Below are 16,800 nucleotides of genomic sequence, written 5' to 3'. Positions count from 1 at the left end.
TAATCGTGTAATATCTGAACTGGATGGACAAAGCCTGGAAGGCTGAGTCCTCCCCCATGTGTCACTCCTCACCTGAGTACCCAGGGGTATTTCTTCCAATCAAGCTGGGCATTTCCCATTCTCAGTACCCCAGAGACAGTTCCTCTATGCATAATCCTCACAGGACAGAACAGGACCACCATCAGCCCCTGCCTCTAGCCAAGCCAGGTCTCTCCAAGACCCTAGCCCTGAAGATCAACGGGACATCCTTGGATCTCACGCACACACTCCCACCTCCTAAGCAAACTTACACCCGTAGGAAAATCTGAAGCCTCCGCGTCCGCGGGGACAAAGGGACACTCCCGAGTCCATTCGGAGGCGGTGAGACACTAAAGGCTCCCCCGAGGGTGGGACACGCCCAACGCCTCCCTACACCCCTAGTGTCCTCAGGGGCTAGCCGGAGCTGAGGCCTCGGTCCCGTGACTCGCAAGGCCGTCCTAGCCCCGCCCCCGCCAGCACCCATTGGCTAGGTCGGACTCTGGGGGCGGGGCCTCTGCCCTGCCTTTCCTCGGCCCGGGAAGCCCCTGGAGGCGGCTGCGGTGGCGGCGGCGGCGGAGCCATGGGCGCCGACGCGGGGCCTTCGGGGGTCCGCGCTGGCGGTGGCGGCCGGGGCTCGGCAGGGCCCGGGACGAGCTCCCGCGCGCTGCAGCCACCGCTCCCGCCTCTCTCCTTCCTCTTTTTGTTGTTGGTGGCGGCGCCTGGCGCTCGGGCCGCGGGATACGAGGTGAGAGCGGCCCGCGAGCGGAAATGTCCACAAGCTGGAGGAAAGCCCCGAGCAGGGTCCGGAGGCATGGGTGGGTTGGTTCTGCGGCGCCCAGGGAGTGGTTGGTAATAGGACAGTGTGATCCGCAGGCATGCTTTGCGTCGTTGAAAGGTCTGGCTGTATGAATCTGAGAATAGGCTCTGTACCTGCCTCCGTGCTTCTGTGCGTCGGCTTGCCTGGACTTTGCATGCACTGAACTGTGTGATTGGACATAGGTGTGTCTGTGAGGGCGGGGGGAGCGGGGATTGCTTGAGAGTTGGGACTCTGGAGTCAGCCTGCCCGGAGTTCCAGTCTGTCTGGAGTTCCAGTCTGACTCCCTGGCTGCATGACTTGGGGCAAGTCACTTAATTACTCTCTGATCCTCAGTGCTCTCATCCGAAAATGAGATAATATTGCCCAACTCCCTTTCCCGCAGGGTGGCTGCTTGCTATTGGCAAATGCTTAATAAAAATTAGCTACTACTATTACCATTTTCCCAGGGTGTCAGTGAGAGCTGCCCTGACGGGTTGTGTCAAGTGGGATCTGTATGCTCAACTCTGCGTGTGTCCTCTCTGGAAGGGCCTGGCCCCATTTGTCTGTCATTCACCGCTAGATTTACCTTGTGCCCCCAGCCCCACCCCTACCCCCAACTGCCTCTTAACCTTGGGGTAACTGACAGGATGGGTGTATTTGGGGTCCCTGTGCAGACATGCCCTGTAGTACAACCGGATATGGTCAACGTGCACCTGGTGGCCCACACACATGATGATGTGGGCTGGCTCAAGACTGTGGACCAGTACTTTTATGGCAGTGAGTAGAGCATGGGGATTTGCCTCCGGGACTCCCGTGGCCCCTTTGAGCCCTTCAGATCTTTTTTGGGTCCTGGACATTAGTGTGGGGACATTGCCCAGCTTAAACTCCTATGTCTGAGAATGTTGCCCCTTGGCTCATTTGTCCCTGACTACCAACCCCTGTGCCCACAGTCCAGAATGATGTCCAGCATGCAGGTGTGCAGTACATCCTAGATTCAGTCATCTTGTCACTGCTGATGGAGCCCACCCGCCGATTCATCTATGTGGAGATTGCCTTCTTCTCCCGTTGGTGGCATCAGCAGACAAATGCAACACAGGAAGTTGTGCGGAACCTGGTGCGCCAGGGTGAGTCTGTCCTAAGGAAGTGAAAAGAGGAAGCCTAGCTCAACTGTTTCTGACACTCTAGCTTCTGAGATTTTTATCATGTCCTGTGCATCCTTTATGTGCATGTGGCTCCACCTGCCTGGAATTTCCCTTTATGTGTAGAACTCCTATGCATCCTACAAGGCCCCACCTCCAGGGGATCCTCAGGGGACCCTCTGTTCCATGTCTGGCTACATTGGCCCGGGAGTGACCCCTCTTCCCCCCTCCAGGCCTAGGTTTGCAGCCGTGTCTTCTTATCCCTTGCATTGCCACTCCTGGCCCCAGTCCTGGCCCTTCCAATGGACCTAGACTTTGCCCTTCCCGGCACAGGACGCCTGGAGTTTGCCAATGGTGGCTGGGTGATGAACGATGAGGCAGCCACCCACTACGGAGCCATCATAGACCAGATGACGCTCGGGTTGCGCTTTTTGGAAGACACCTTTGGCAAAGATGGGCGCCCCCGTGTGGCTTGGCACATTGACCCCTTCGGTCACTCTCGGGAGCAGGCCTCGCTGTTTGCACAGGTGATTTCCCAACCTTAATCCGTTAGCTCTGACTCCTCCCTTGGCCACTCACGCCCCACCCTTCCCTTCAAGCTTACCTGGATGGGGCCCTGTCCCCTGGCCCTCCGGCCCCCTGGCCCCCTGAGGCCCTGCCCCTTGGGTAAACTGTGAATCCCATTTACTGCTCGCACCCCCCACTCCCCAGCCTCTCTGCTCTGCCTCAGCCCAGGCTGACCCACTCCAGCTGGCTCCTCCTGGGCCCCAATCCATTTGCTATGATCCTGGCTCCTCTCCAAGCCAGGTGTCAGGTAGAGGCCTACCCTGATTTTCCCCTGGCTTCAAATCTTGGCCATGACCCCGTCCCCTTTCCATTCCCCGATCCCTTCCATTCTGAGGGTGCTTAAGTGGGAAAGTCTTAGGCCACTCTCGGAGCTGGGGAAGGTGAACGTCTGTTCTCCTGTTGGACCCGCTCCTCCTGGCTCTCCCACCATGTGATCTGACCCTTCCCCAAGTTTCAAAATGAACTAGAACACTTCTTGATTTCAGACCTGGTTTTCCTACCTGTGCTCTGACCCACCACTCCCATGCTGAGGGGGCTGTGGTTTGTGGTGAGAGGACTGGACACCCTCTCCTGCCCTCTGATCCCAGTCCTCATCCCTCCCCACCTCCAGATGGGCTTTGATGGCTTCTTCTTCGGGCGGCTGGATTATCAAGATAAGAGTGTGCGGCAGGAGAAGCTACAAATGGAGCAGGTTTGGCGGGCTAGCACCAGCCTGAAGCCCCCAGTGGCCGACCTCTTTACCGGTAAGGGGCTGGGGTGGGGGCAGGGCTGGCCCCAGGGGCACGGGACCTGGGACCTCTCTGACAGGGCCCTGGGTTTGGTTTTATACTCTATTGTCATTGTCCTGAAACTCTTAATAATTTACAAACAAGGACTCAGCATTTGCACTTTGCACTGGTCCCTGCAAATTCTGAGGTCTCTTCTCCGGGGCGTGGGCATGGGAGGTTTTGACCCCAGGGCAGGTCTGGGGCGCTGAGCCTGGTGTGGCATGCAGGTGTGCTCCCCAATATGTACAACCCACCGGAGAAACTGTGCTGGGACACGCTGTGTGCTGACAAGCCCTTTGTGGAGGACCCACGCAGTCCCGAGTACAATGCCAAGGAGCTGGTCAATTACTTCCTGCAGTTGGCCACTGCCCAGGTAACCCTACTGTGAAGAGCCCCTGAGACTGGTGTTCATAATGCACTGGGCCCCTTGCACAGCCCGGGCATTCCTTAAAACCTCCTCAGGACCCTCAGAGGAAGGTAGCATTCTATTCGCCATCACCAAGCTCCCCTCCCAGATTTGTGTGCATTTCTAATTAAAAGATTGCAGACACCTTTGCTGCCCCAGATGCTCACGAAGGTCATGAGACAACATGGCACAGTGCCTCAGTGCCCTCATCTGTGTGGTGGGCCCAAGAGAAGTTACTCAACAGCTTGTGGCTATTTTCACCCATGTCCCTATGCTCCCACATGACCCACTTTCACTTCCCCCTCTGCTCCTCTAAGTGTACCCATACTTTTTTCTAAAAGATTTTATTTATTTATTTATTTTATTATTATCTTTTAAAGATTTTATTTATTTGAGAGACAGTGAGTGCACACGAGCAGGGGGGGCAGAGGGAGAGGGAGAGAGAGAATCCTCAAGCCGACTCCCAGCTGGCTGCGGAGCCTAATGTGGGGCTTGATCCCAGGACCTGAGATCATGACCTGAGCCAAAACCAAGAGTCAGATGCTTAACTGACCGAGCCACTCAGGTGCCCCATACCCATGGGTATACCAAGACACAGCTGTACACAGCTGTACAGGACACCCTGGCCCAAGGAAGTCTTCATTTTACCTGCAGAGCAAGCATTACCGCACCAACCACACCATAATGACCATGGGCTCAGACTTTCAATACGAGAATGCCAACATGTGGTTCAAGAACCTTGACCGGCTCATCCAGCTGGTCAATGCTCAGGTAAACGTAACATCTCATGTGTATGAGTGTGCTTATGTCCCTGGCCTTGGGTCCTATGCACAGCAGTGGGTGCTCTCATAGTTTTCTCTTGCCACTATAACAAATTACCAACAAATGTGGTGGCTGAAAACAACAGAAATATATTCTCTTACAGTTTTTTGTTTATTTAAATATTTTATTTTTATTCATGAGAGACACAGAGAGAGAGGCAGAGACACAGACCGAGGGATAAGCAGGCTCCCTGTGGGGAGCCTGATGTGGGATTCAATCCTAGGACCCCAGGATCATGGGATTAAAAAATTTCACTGGGTTAAAAATCAAGATGTCAGCAGGCCTGGGTTCCTTCTGGAAGCTCTCGAGGAGAGTTCTCTTGCCTTCTTCAACTTCTAGAAGCTGCCCACATTCCTTGGCTTGTGCCCCTCCCCCCCATTTTTGCCAGTCATACAGCAGCTGTCTGCCCCTGCATCTGTCATCACATCTCTTTCTTACTTTCACTCTCTCTCCCAGTTTTTTTTAAAGATTTTATTTATTTATTCATGAGAGATACAGAGGGAGGCAGAGACCCAGGCAGAGGGAGAAGCAGCAGCCTCCATGCAGGGAGCCCGACGTGGGACTCGATCCTGGGTCTCCAGGATCACGCCCTTGGCTGAAGGCAGGTGCTAAGCCACTGAGCCACCCAGGGATCCCCCTCGGGTTTTTTTTTTTTTTATTATTCATAAGAGACACAGAGACAGAGAGAGGCAGAGACATAGGCAGAGGGGGAAGCAGGTTCCATGTAGGGGGCCCGATGTGGGACTCAATCCCAGGTCTCCAGGGTCACGCCCTGGACTGAAGGCGGTGCTAAACCTCTGAGCCACCCTGGCTGCCCGGTTGTTTGTTTGTTTGTTTTAATTATTGATTTATTTAGAGAGTGTGCATGTGAGCAGAGTGGGGAGGGGCAGAGGGAGAGAGAGAATCTCAAGCAGGCTCCATGCTTAGCTTAGATATGGGGCTCAATCTCAAAACCCTGAAATCATGACCTGAGCTGAAATCAAGAGTCAGATGTTTAATCAACTGAGCCACCCAGGAGCCTTCTCCCTCTTCCACTTTTAAAGACCTATGATGCCATTGGGCCCTAACGATCATCCAGGATAATCCATTTTAGGGTCAGCTGATCAGCAACCTTAACTCCATTTGCAACCTTAATTTCCATTTGCCACGTAACCTGACAGGTCCTGGGAATCAGGACTCAGGCATCCTTGGAGCTCACGTATGAAATGTTCCTTCCCATCAGTCCATCCTCAGGGTGTCTACTGGCAGTCTCCATGGTCTCACCTTCCACTTGCTCCCTGCCCTGCTGTTTCATCAAAAACACTCTCAGAAACATCACCAAGGGCCTTCCAAAAGACATTTCCCAGTCCTTCCCATGCCCCTGAGGGGCCCTGGAGGCCTTGATCACTCCTGTAAAGATCATGTTCCTGGGCTGCCATTGGCTTTTTTCCTGCCCCTGACCTCTCCTCGGCCCACTCCATTCTATTGGAAATGGACCCCTTACTTCAAATCTGTAGCTTGCCACTTATTGGCTCTGTGACCTTGAGACATCTTAAGCATTCTGCCTTAGTTTTCTTGTCTAGAAAATGGGCATAGTGGTGGCTCCCAACTGATGAGGCTTTTAGGGTTTAATGAGTTTGTTTATACAGATCGATAGAGCAAGGCCAGGTAAATAACACGTATTATGTTTGTTGCCTATTACTATTATTTGGTGCTGAAAACCTTCTGCTTTTCCTGTAACACATCAGCTGCAATGCTGGCTCCTCCAGGAAGGCTTCACCAAACGCAGGTGGAGCTCTTGGCCTTTCCTCTGTGTACACAAGGTCCCCACAAATATCTGTGAGGCCACATCCAGGCTGATTGTAACAAACTATCTGTTCAACAACTTTCCCCCACTTGGCTGTGGATTCTATAAGAGTGGAGCTGGCCTCTGCTTCTAGATTGTCCAAAATCCTGAGTATATTGAAGAATCAAGTGATTGTTTGCTGAGTGAATCCTCTGTGTGTGTGTGTTTAACTGTATGTGATTGTGTGTGCAGGGGTAGACATGTGTATGCACATAAGGGCATATAGTCCTACTCACTTCCCTTCATTCACTCAACTGTTTAATGAGCACCTACTGCATAACTACTTGGCCCTTGCTTTGCACTCAAAATATGTACTAAGAGAATCTGAACACACTGCATGTGTGAAGGTGTGCATGTGTGTGAGGATGTCTGTGCACACCTGTGGGCCCCCTGGGAAGGTGTGGACTCCCAAGGGCTCACAAGGACACCTCCCCCCAGCAGCAGGCCAACGGGAGCCGCGTCAATGTTCTCTACTCTACTCCCGCCTGTTACCTCTGGGAGCTGAACAAGGCCAACCTCACCTGGTATTTGAGGGGGAAACGGGAGCTTGGGGGGCTTGGCGGGCTTGGCATGCCCTTTGGGTCATGACCCTGGCCTCAATGACTCTGCCGCTGCAGGTCTGTAAAACAGGACGACTTCTTTCCCTACGCTGACGGCCCTCACAAGTTCTGGACCGGTTACTTCTCCAGCCGGCCGGCCCTCAAACGCTATGAGCGCCTCAGCTACAACTTTCTGCAGGTGAGTGGGCGCTGGGCTCAAGGGGGCACCCAGGGGTCCCAACAGATGCAGGGCTCCACCACACCCCCTCTGTCCCCCAGGTGTGCAACCAGCTGGAGGCACTGGCGGGTCCGGCGGCCAACGTGGGACCCTATGGCTCAGGAGACAGTGCACCCCTCAGTAGGTGTTGGAGTCGGTGAGGGGACGGGAGCGTCTGAAGCCCGACACAACACCCTCGGGCACCTGTCCCTTCATAAAGCTCCTGGGGACCCTGCCCTTCCCCACGTGACCTTTCCCGTCCTTGGGGTCTGGGCTGAGAGTCCTGCAGAGCCCCCACCCGGTTCACCGTCTGCCTGCAGACGAGGCGATGGCCGTGCTCCAGCACCACGACGCGGTCAGCGGCACCTCCCGGCAGCACGTGGCCAACGACTATGCGCGCCAGCTCGCCGCCGGCTGGGGGCCCTGCGAGGTGCGCGGGGTGGGGCGGAGGGGGCGGGGCCTGGGAGAGGCGGGTCTAGGACCAAGGGGAGGAGACCGGAGGAGGCGTGGCCAAGGACTTGGGGTGGGGTCTAGAGTTGCCTTACTGGGCGGGGCCTGGTGCGAGGGGCGGGGTCATTCAAGGGGCGGGGCCCGAGAAGGCACCCAGAGGAGACCTGGGCGGCCCCAGCGCTGGCCCGCGGACCCTCACGCTCCCTGCCCCAGGTTCTCCTGAGCAATTCGCTGGCGCGGCTCAGCGGCTCCAAGGAGGACTTCACGTACTGCCGCGACCTCAACATCAGTGTCTGTCCGCTCACCCAGACGGCAAAGAGTGTGAGCTGGCCTCCGGGCGGGGGGCGGGGCCGGGATGCAGGGGGGTGAGGTTGGGGCGGGGAGGAGGGGGGTTCGGAGGAGGCGGAGCTCCGGGTGAGGGGCTCTCGAGGTACCTGCCGGGTGTGGAATTGGCTTGGAGGATCCGTCTGCGGCGCGATCACTTGGAGGGCAGTGAGGCTGTGGTAGGACAGAGACCACAGCACCCCATGGGGCCTTGGGTCACCCAAGGACATTGCTGCGTGTGGGGGGTGGGTTTCGCGAGGGCCTACTGTGACCCATCACCAATCTGACCCTCCCACACCAGTTCCAAGTGACCATTTATAACCCCTTGGGGCGGAATGTGGATTGGATGGTGCGGCTGCCAGTCAGCAAACGCGTTTTTGACGTGAGGGACCCGAATGGCAAGATTGTGCCCAGCGATGTAAGCTCTTTCGACAAATACTTCTATGAATACCACCCGCATGATTATCTCCTGCCTTGGACACCTCCCCCTGGGCATTTCTCCGCTGCCCCACCCGACCCCACCTTGTAGATACATCTCCCTCCACGGATACCTCCTCCATAGATACCTCCCTCTTTTGGGTAATTCTTTTTCATAAATATTTCACACTCCATCAATACCTTGTGCCCAGTACCTTTTCTCTTTCTGTCCCTTAACATTATATATCCTTGGAAACATCCCCTATCCCCACCCCCCACCCCCTAGCCTCTCGGGCAATCTCTCCCTTTTTAATGTCTCCTCAGGAATTTTTTTTAGGATTTTATTTTATTTTTTAAAGATTTTATTTATTTTAGAGAGAAAGAGAGAAAGCACGAGCAGGGGGAGAGACAGAGGGAGAAGCAGGCTCCCTGCTGAGCAGGAAGCCAGATATGGGGCTTGAGCCTAGGGCCCTGAGATCATGACCTGAGTGGAAGGCAGATGCTTAACCAACTGAGCCACCCAGGTGCTTTGAAAGATTGTATTTTTAAAGAGTTTATTTTTTAAAGTAATCTCCAATGTCCAATGTGGGGTTTCCACGTACAACACCAAGGTTGAGTCACATGTTCTACTGACTGATCCAACCAGTTGCCCCCAATTTAAAAAATTTGTTTACCTTATTTCCCTTATCCTAGAAGACTTCTACCTATGAATCTCCTCCTCCCCCGAGAATCTGCCTTTCCCTCATTCCTCTGCTTCAAGGATCTCCTTCCTCACTTACTCCCTCACTTCCCCTTCTCCCATAGCCTCTGCACCCTCCAAGTGATTTCCACCACCCCGCTCCACTTCATGAATCTTCTCTGTAATATTTATTTATTTATTTATTTATTTATTTATTCATTCATTTTCTCTGTAATTTTTAACTCAGAATTTGACACCCCATCCTTCCTGGGCAATGCCTACATTTCTCCTCCCCATCCGGGGCTCCTTTCCCTCCTGGAGTTTGACCTGTCCCTTTAGATACAGCTCACTATGTGTGCTCACAGCCTCTTGACTCAGTTTCTGCCCCCCTCTTCCCCGAGGTGGTGATACTTCCTAGCTCAGACGGTTTAGAGCTGCTTTTCTCAGCTTCAGTGCCTGCCCTGGGCTTCAGCATCTACTCAGTAAACCAGGTGCCTGGCCGGAGACCCCATGCCCACAGCCGCCAGCCGAGATCCCAGAAGTCCTGGTCCCGTGTCTTGGACATCCAAAATGAGGTGAGACTCCGTTCAGATCCCCTTCCCTTCCCCCGTGACAAATTTGAGGTGTGGTGAGCTGCATGGACTCTGGATCAGGGGGTCTTGGGTTTGTGGCCTAGTCACCAGTCTCCTGTTAATGTGTCTTCTGGTGAGTGACCACCTCTGTTTGGGCCTCACTGTCTTTTCCTGGACTGTGAGGACAGTGGGTGACATTGGACAGTTATGTAAGGGCTGATGGTGGTAGGGGTTTGCAAATTAAATGAAGCAGGTCAGAGACTTGAGGGAGGGAGCCACGTGGCCACTTGGGGGAAGAGGAATCCAGGCAGGCATGGAGCAGCAGAGACAAAAGCCCTCAGGCAGAAGGGTGTTGAATGTTCCAGAAGCCCACTGGGGCTGAAAGGGCAGGTGTTGGGTGACAGGTCAGACTCTGCGGGACTTGAGGACCAAGGGAAAGACTTCAGCTGTTACTTCGAAGGAGCCATGTCAGGAACAGGGCTGCATTAAGACTGTAATGGGCCCTAGCACTTTTGCCTTTGTCGGTCCCTTTTTTCCACTTAAAAAAAAAAGTTAAAAATTCTATTTCATGAGCAGGTGGGTGTAAAAGACGAGAATTAACCAGGCAGTCTTTGTTATAATATATTCATTATTATTACATTTAAGTTTTCTTCTGATTCTAAAATAAATTAAAAATTACATGTTTCCCTGGGCCCTTAGAAGTCTCCCGGGTTACAGGTTATGGCACTAGGATTCATCAAACGGGCAAGTGGACAGTTTAGGGTGGTACTTAGGGTGTCACTGGCACCCTCTGGTGGCCGTGGGGGGTCAATTGACTGGAGGAGCGAGCCTGGAAGGGGTAGGCTGTGCTTGTCCCAGAAGACGGTGGAAATGGTGAGAAGTGATCAGATTGAGAAGGTGTAAGGTAGAGCTATTATGATTTGTCAGTAGGGCCAGGTGAGGAGAGAGAGAGAGGAGGGGAGGTAGCTTCTGGGTTTTCTCCTGAGCCCCAGGAAGAATGAAGCTATCCTTGGCTGAGATGATGGTTATTAACATGTCTGCCCTTTTCTACCCAGTACATCCGGGCTAGGTTTGACCCTGACACAGGATTCCTGGTGGAGCTGGAAAACCTGGAACAGAACCTCCTGTTGCCTGTTCGCCAAGCCTTTTACTGGTGAGTGGGGGACTGTCAGGCCAGGGATGGGGTGTAAATAGAGCTTACCTGACTCTTAACCTGCTCTGGCCCCAGGTACAACGCCAGTGTAGGCAACAACCTAAGTACCCAGGTCTCAGGTGCCTACATCTTCAGACCCAACCGCCAGGAACCATTGATCGTGAGCCACTGGGCTCAAACCCGCGTGGTGAAGGTCTGGAACCTTGTATGATGAGTGGGTGTGGGGGGAGTTGTGGGAGAGGTGTGGAGCCTAGGAGGGTGGTGAGTCATGTCCAGTCAGGTTTACATCTCCATCAGATAAGAGGGCTAAGACCTGAGGGGAATATTAAGGATTTTCACACTGGGCTGGTATTCATGGCTGCTTGAATAACAGTCAGGCCTTGGGAGCAAGTATGAAGGCTTTTCACATCTGCTGTGGGTGTCAGGATTATACTTAGCTTTTGAAACTGGGGGTGAGGTGTTCCCACATGGTCCATGAATGGGGAGAACCAGGTATAGCTGCTTGAAGAGTTCACCAAGGATCTGTGGGAGGAGGGGATTATATCTGAGGCGGATACTTGAGAGTTCATACTTGGATAGGACTTGGGTGATTCTCACTTAGAATATCTGAGGGTACATCTGGCTGGGAATAGGAGCTCACCCTTGTGGGGTTTCTTGGGACCTCTCATTGACATGTCCTCTTAGGATCGGGGTGGGGCAGGTAATGGCAAGTTTCACATCTGACATGATTCCCCTTGAGGTGAACTTCTGCATATGTGGGTCATTGTGTTAAGATAGTTTTGCCTGCAGTAACAGTTGTGAAAATTAATCATGCCTAAGACAAGATAGACATTGCTTTCCGTCTAACAGAAAGCCTGGCTGGGCCATCCAGGGAGTGATTTCAGAGTCTCTTCTATTTCATTGTTCTGCCTTCTTCAACATTCAGCTTCTAACTCATGGCCCAAGATGGCTGCGCAAGCTCCAGCCATCATGTTTGCATCTGAGCCAGGGGGAGAGGGAAAGAGGTGGGGAATGTTGTGTACACCTTTTTGATCATTTTCCATTGAGCAAACCATGGTCACACAGCTATTGATCTAGCCTCGGGGAAGACAGGACAATATAGTCTTTATTCCAGGTAGCCACTTGCCAAGCTAGAATCCTCTTCTCAGGAGGGAAGTTAGGGTAATGGTGGGCAGCAAGCATAGATGCTACAGTCAAGAATTATGTGGCAACATTTGACATAGCAAGTGTGGGCATCACATGTAGGCAGGTGGGGGAGCAGCTTCCCATGTCATTGGTCGGGTTGACCTGGATGTAGGCCTGTCAGAGCAGAGATGGGTATCTGCAGGGGTGCTCAGGTGTGGGCTTAGACTTGTGCTCCACCCCCATGTGCCCACAGACACCCTTGGTGCAGGAAGTGCACCAGAACTTCTCAGCCTGGTGTTCCCAGGTGGTCCGCCTGTATCCAGGGCAGCGGCACCTGGAGCTGGAGTGGACGGTGGGACCAATACCTGTGGGGTGAGCAGCACCAGCTGGGACTTGGGGGTGTGAGGGCAAGGGCAGAGTTGGTAGGTAAAGTTCACCATCTTGCCATCCCCTCGGGTATAGTGACGGCTGGGGGAAGGAGGTCATCAGCCGCTTTGACACTGTGCTGGAGACAAAAGGACTTTTCTACACGGACAGCAATGGCCGGGAGATCCTGGAAAGGAGGTGGGGGCACCTAGGGGCAGCCAAGGGTGGTCTGCGGTGTGCAAGGAGCATCTGCTGCTCCTCGCAGCATGGGAGGGAGGTGGTGAAGGGGGCGTGAGGAATGGATAAGCCAGGAAAGGAGGACTGGAGCCCAGGCCTGACCAAAGCCTACCCCTCCCCAGGCGGGACTATCGCCCCACCTGGAAGCTGAACCAGACTGAGCCAGTGGCAGGAAACTACTATCCGGTCAACAGCCGCATTTACATCAGGGTAACCGACCGCCCCCGCCCCCCGCCCCCCCCCGTGTCCTGCTCCCCATTTCCTAGCATCCCTCCACAGAGTGGGGGTCACACTCATTCCTAGCATTTCTCAGCTGCCCTCCGTGGGCTCCACCATGCCCTGTGGTGCCCTGCTGGCTGTGGGGCCCCTCACTCTCCCCTTGCCACCCCCCACCCTCCAGGATGGCCACGTGCAGCTGACAGTGCTGACCGACCGCTCCCAGGGGGGCAGCAGCCTGAGGGACGGCTCCGTGGAGCTCATGGTGAGTGGCCAGAGCTCCAAGTCAGTTCCCACCCGGGTCTCCTATTGGACCTTGAAAGCCGGCTTCTGTGCCCTGCTGGTAGTCCCCACAAAGCTGAGACCTTCATTCCTATGTGGAAAGTTTACTCCAGGCTTTTCTCCAGTCCCTCCCCAGCTACCCAGCTTGTCCAGGGCCTGCCCTGCCCTATCCCGTTAGATCCCTCCCTCCCTCTGTCCTAGCCCCTTGCTAGGCTGGACCGGCTTCCTGGGGCAGTCCCCTGCAGGTCTTTCTCCGCATCTGTTCTTCTCACTCTTTAGTTTCTTCCTGGAAATGTCCACAAGTCCGTACCCAATTTCTGGCCCAGACATCGGCCAGAGGGACCCCTTACCCTCTCCTGGCCACTCCCCACAGGTGCACCGGAGGCTTCTGAAAGACGATGGACGTGGAGTGGGGGAGCCGCTGCTGGAGGAGGGGTCGGGGCTGTGGGTGCGAGGGCGCCACCTCGTGCTGCTGGACAAGGCTCAGACCGCGGCCACCGGGCACCGGCTGCAAGCAGAGAAGGAGGTGCTGGCCCCGCAGGTGGTGCTGGCCCCCGGTGGCGGCGCCCCCTACCACCTGGGAGTCGCCCCGCGCAAGCAGGTGAGGGGGGTGGGGCCACCGGGTAGGACCCCGGCGAACCGCGGAGCGTTTTCCTGGTCCCAGGGAGACCCCTCCACCCGCCCCTAACGCGTCCTGGGGAGGCCATAAGCTCGTCCCACCCCCTCAGCACAGCCCCGATGTCGCCTCGCCTGGCTCGGTCCCAGGTCCCATCGTCCCGCGCGGGACCAGGTCTCGGCACTTCCTTCTCCCCTGGAGGCGGGCTCACTGGGCCGCACCCTCCCTCCGCCTCCAGTCCCCACGCTCGGCCCGCCCCGCCCCGCCCCCTGAGCCTCATCCCCGCCCTCCGTCCGTGGGTCTCAGGCCGGATCAGTCCTGCCCCTCCCGGGCTCGGGCCCGCCCCCAGCCTGGCTCCGCCCCGCCCCCGGACAAACCACGCCCCCTGCGCCTGAGCCCCGCCCCCTTCCTGCAGTTCTCGGGGCTCCGCCGCGAGCTGCCTCCCTCCGTACACCTGCTCACACTGGCCCGCTGGGACCGGACGACGCTGCTGCTGCGCTTGGAGCACCAGTTCGCTGTAGGGGAGGGTTCTGGCAACCTGAGCTCCCCGGTGACCTTGGATTTGAAGGTGAGGAGGGGAGGAGCGGGGAGGAGACAAGACGGAGGCAAAGAGAGAAGGGAGACGGGGAAACCCTGCTTTGTCCCCACTCAGCCAGGCCTATCCCCTGCCTACAGGACCTGTTCTCCGCCTTCACCATCACGTACCTGCAGGAGACCACGCTGGCAGCCAACCAGCCCCGGGCCAGCGCCTCCAGGCTCAAGTGGACACCAAACACGGGTGGGGGCCTGCCCCGGGAGCCGGGTGCAGGGGGCTGTGTGGGAGGCGTGGGAATGTTGGCCAAGACCCAGGGATAGAGCCTAGAGTCTGAGGTAGTGTTCCGATCCAGGCTAGGGGATAAAGGATCTTAAGTGGGTCTAAGCAAACTAGCGGTGGTCTTGAGAGTTGAGGTGGAATTCCATGGTATCTGGTTCTGTGGAGAGCAGTGTGCCCATCACCCCTGGGATTGGCATGATGGCTTTTAAAGTAAGGCTTGAGACCATAAGGGAGATGGCCAGACACTGGGGACAGATTTGGGGATCTGGGGATGGTATTCAGGGCCTGGGAGGCAGTTTAAAATGCTTGTGGGAATAAGGCGGTGGGGACAGGTTTGAGGATGTATGGCTTTGTGGAGGCCGAGGGGAAGGAGCATGAGGAGGCTGTGAAGCAGAGGAAGTCTGCACCCCTCCTCACTTCTCTCATGCACCTCCCTAGGCCCTACAGCCCAGCCCCCTCCCCCTCGGCTGGACCCCACCACCATCACACTGGAGCCCATGGAAATCCGCACTTTCCTGGCCTCGGTCCAGTGGAAAGAGCATGGCTAGACATGCCGGGGGCAGGAAGACTCTCCTCCTCCTGCTGCTGCCACCAATGGAAGCCATTAAAATGCCACTACCAAGACGAGTCAAGGTGTGAGTGGGGTTTTGGTTTTTTTTGGGGGGGGGGAGATTTAACTTATGACCTAGCAAACACTATCTGACTGCTGACCTGAGGCCTTTCACGGAAGTCACTTACCAGCCTGAATCTTCACAAGAGACCACAACATTTCACACCCCACCTCACCCACCACCCTGCCTTCCACTCCTACTTCACTCCTTCATCCACTCAGGCTGTGGCACAGCTGTCTCTAGAAGCTACTAGGGGTGGGCCTGCATTGGATTTGGACCCAGAGAACCAGACATACCCCGGGCCTTTCCAGACCTGGTCTTGGGGGAGAGCCAGGCCCTGAGGGCAAGGAAACTAGGACATCCTGGATGTCCACTGGGGATTGGAATTGGAGCCAGGTTCCAAAGTGAGGCCTTGGACAGGTGGGCTAGAGCTGCTGGGCTCCCAGGAAACAGGCAGAAAGCCTAGCATGCCCTGGTGTGCTCTGGGGTCTCTTATGGAGGAAGGACACTTTGGGATGAAACTGGTGGTTTAGACTTGAAAGTGACTCCCCTTCTAGTCAGGACAGCCATATGCAGGTCCCTTAAAGGAGTATGATGGTCAAGAAGGCATCCTAGGCTGATCTGCAGCCCATATTTGGATGCATGCACCCCCTGATTGTCAGATGCACCTCGAGAAAAAATGTTTAAGTCCGGCTTAGGGTGGCAGGCATGACCCTGGGCAGCTGAAAACCCCCAGGAGGGCTCTAGGAGCCTAGATAAGGTCCCAGATGGGGCCTGGGTGCTTGATGTGCCTCTTGAAATTTTCTCTAAGTCTCCCCGTTAAGAGATGGACCAGAGAGGCCCAAGGAGGGAACCCCAGGCTAGTTGTCATCCTGCTTGGGGTCTCTTCACTGGATGTACCTCTCAGAAATGTTTAAGTTTCCCTCCAGGGGCACTTGGGTGGCTCAGTTGGTTAAGCATCTGTCTTTGGCTCAGGTCATGATCCCAGAGTTCTGGGATCAAGCCCCAAATCAGGCTCCTTGTTCAGCAGGGAATCTGTTTTTCCCTATGCCCTTCCCCCTCCTTGTGTGATCTCTCTTTATCTCTCAAATAAATAAAATCTTAGAAAATAAAATAAAGTTTCCCTTCAGAAGGGAAAGGCAGCAAAGCCAGGGAGGGTAGTCTGGGGGCTGTGCCTCAGGGGTGTCTGCTGTCCTGTATAGGGTCCTATCTTAGGAGGTGCCCACCAAATTGGCTCATAAAGGATTCCTCCGGTGGCAGGGAAAAGTCTGGCCAGGTAGTGCACCCTGGGGATGACATCTTTAGCTTGGTAGTCCATGGAATCTCCTGAAAACATCCAAATCCCCCTCTAAAGGCTGGCATGGTCCTGGCTGGCCAGGGAGACCCATGGAAGCTGCTCTTGGTCCTCCTGCAGTTCCACATGGTGCCCGATTGTTGGATATACCCCTGTAAGCCTCTGTAACTCTTCCCTGGTGATGGAGAGAAGCACATACTAGCCAGAGAGACTCCGGATGGCTGCCCAGGACCAGGCTGTGGTTCTGCATGGGCCCGGGTATTAGAGCCCCCTGGTGGTGTCTCCTGAAAACGTATCCCCATCCCCATCCAAACAATGGTCACAGTGAATGTGGGCTGGACAATACACCCGTGAAGGATGCCGGGGACTCAGGTGTTGTCACCCTTGGGTCTCAGTCATTGGGAGCACCTCCCAAAGTTTCTATGTCCTTTTGTGGGAGGTCAGGACTGAACTCTAGCTGCTGGATGCACTCCTCCTCCTCCCCCTCCTTGTTCTCAGTTTCCGTCTGGAGGAGGTGAGCAGCCCCACCTCCCAGGGAGAGTGTTCCA

General features: G+C 55.2%; 1 protein-coding gene across 2 annotated transcripts; it reads left to right on the top strand.

Moving 5' to 3' along the window:
• Positions 1-534: 534 nt before the first annotated feature.
• On the top strand, positions 535-14,974 carry MAN2B1 (mannosidase alpha class 2B member 1). 2 transcript variants are annotated; one of them, XM_041762641.1, is made up of 24 exons: positions 535-763; positions 1,489-1,591; positions 1,765-1,938; positions 2,287-2,480; positions 3,131-3,263; positions 3,515-3,660; positions 4,348-4,464; positions 6,782-6,864; positions 6,958-7,078; positions 7,159-7,237; positions 7,417-7,526; positions 7,760-7,867; positions 8,172-8,288; positions 9,368-9,541; positions 10,594-10,691; positions 10,767-10,884; positions 12,070-12,188; positions 12,279-12,380; positions 12,542-12,629; positions 12,820-12,900; positions 13,291-13,518; positions 13,949-14,101; positions 14,209-14,311; positions 14,786-14,974. In XM_041762641.1, the coding sequence occupies exons 1-24, from the start codon at positions 599-601 to the stop codon at positions 14,893-14,895; spliced, it is 3,024 nt and encodes a 1,007-aa protein (XP_041618575.1). In that variant the 5' UTR covers positions 535-598; the 3' UTR covers positions 14,896-14,974. The 2 variants fall into 2 exon arrangements, with proteins under 2 accessions (XP_041618575.1, XP_041618574.1); XM_041762640.1 differs by having other exon boundaries at positions 6,779-6,864.
• Positions 14,975-16,800: the final 1,826 nt, after the last annotated feature.

This window comes from Vulpes lagopus, chromosome 7, assembly GCF_018345385.1.
Source record: "Vulpes lagopus strain Blue_001 chromosome 7, ASM1834538v1, whole genome shotgun sequence".
Taxonomy (NCBI): domain Eukaryota; kingdom Metazoa; phylum Chordata; class Mammalia; order Carnivora; family Canidae; genus Vulpes; species Vulpes lagopus.
The sequence above is the reverse complement of the archived record's forward strand: the minus strand, read 5'-3'. Positions and strand labels throughout refer to the sequence as shown.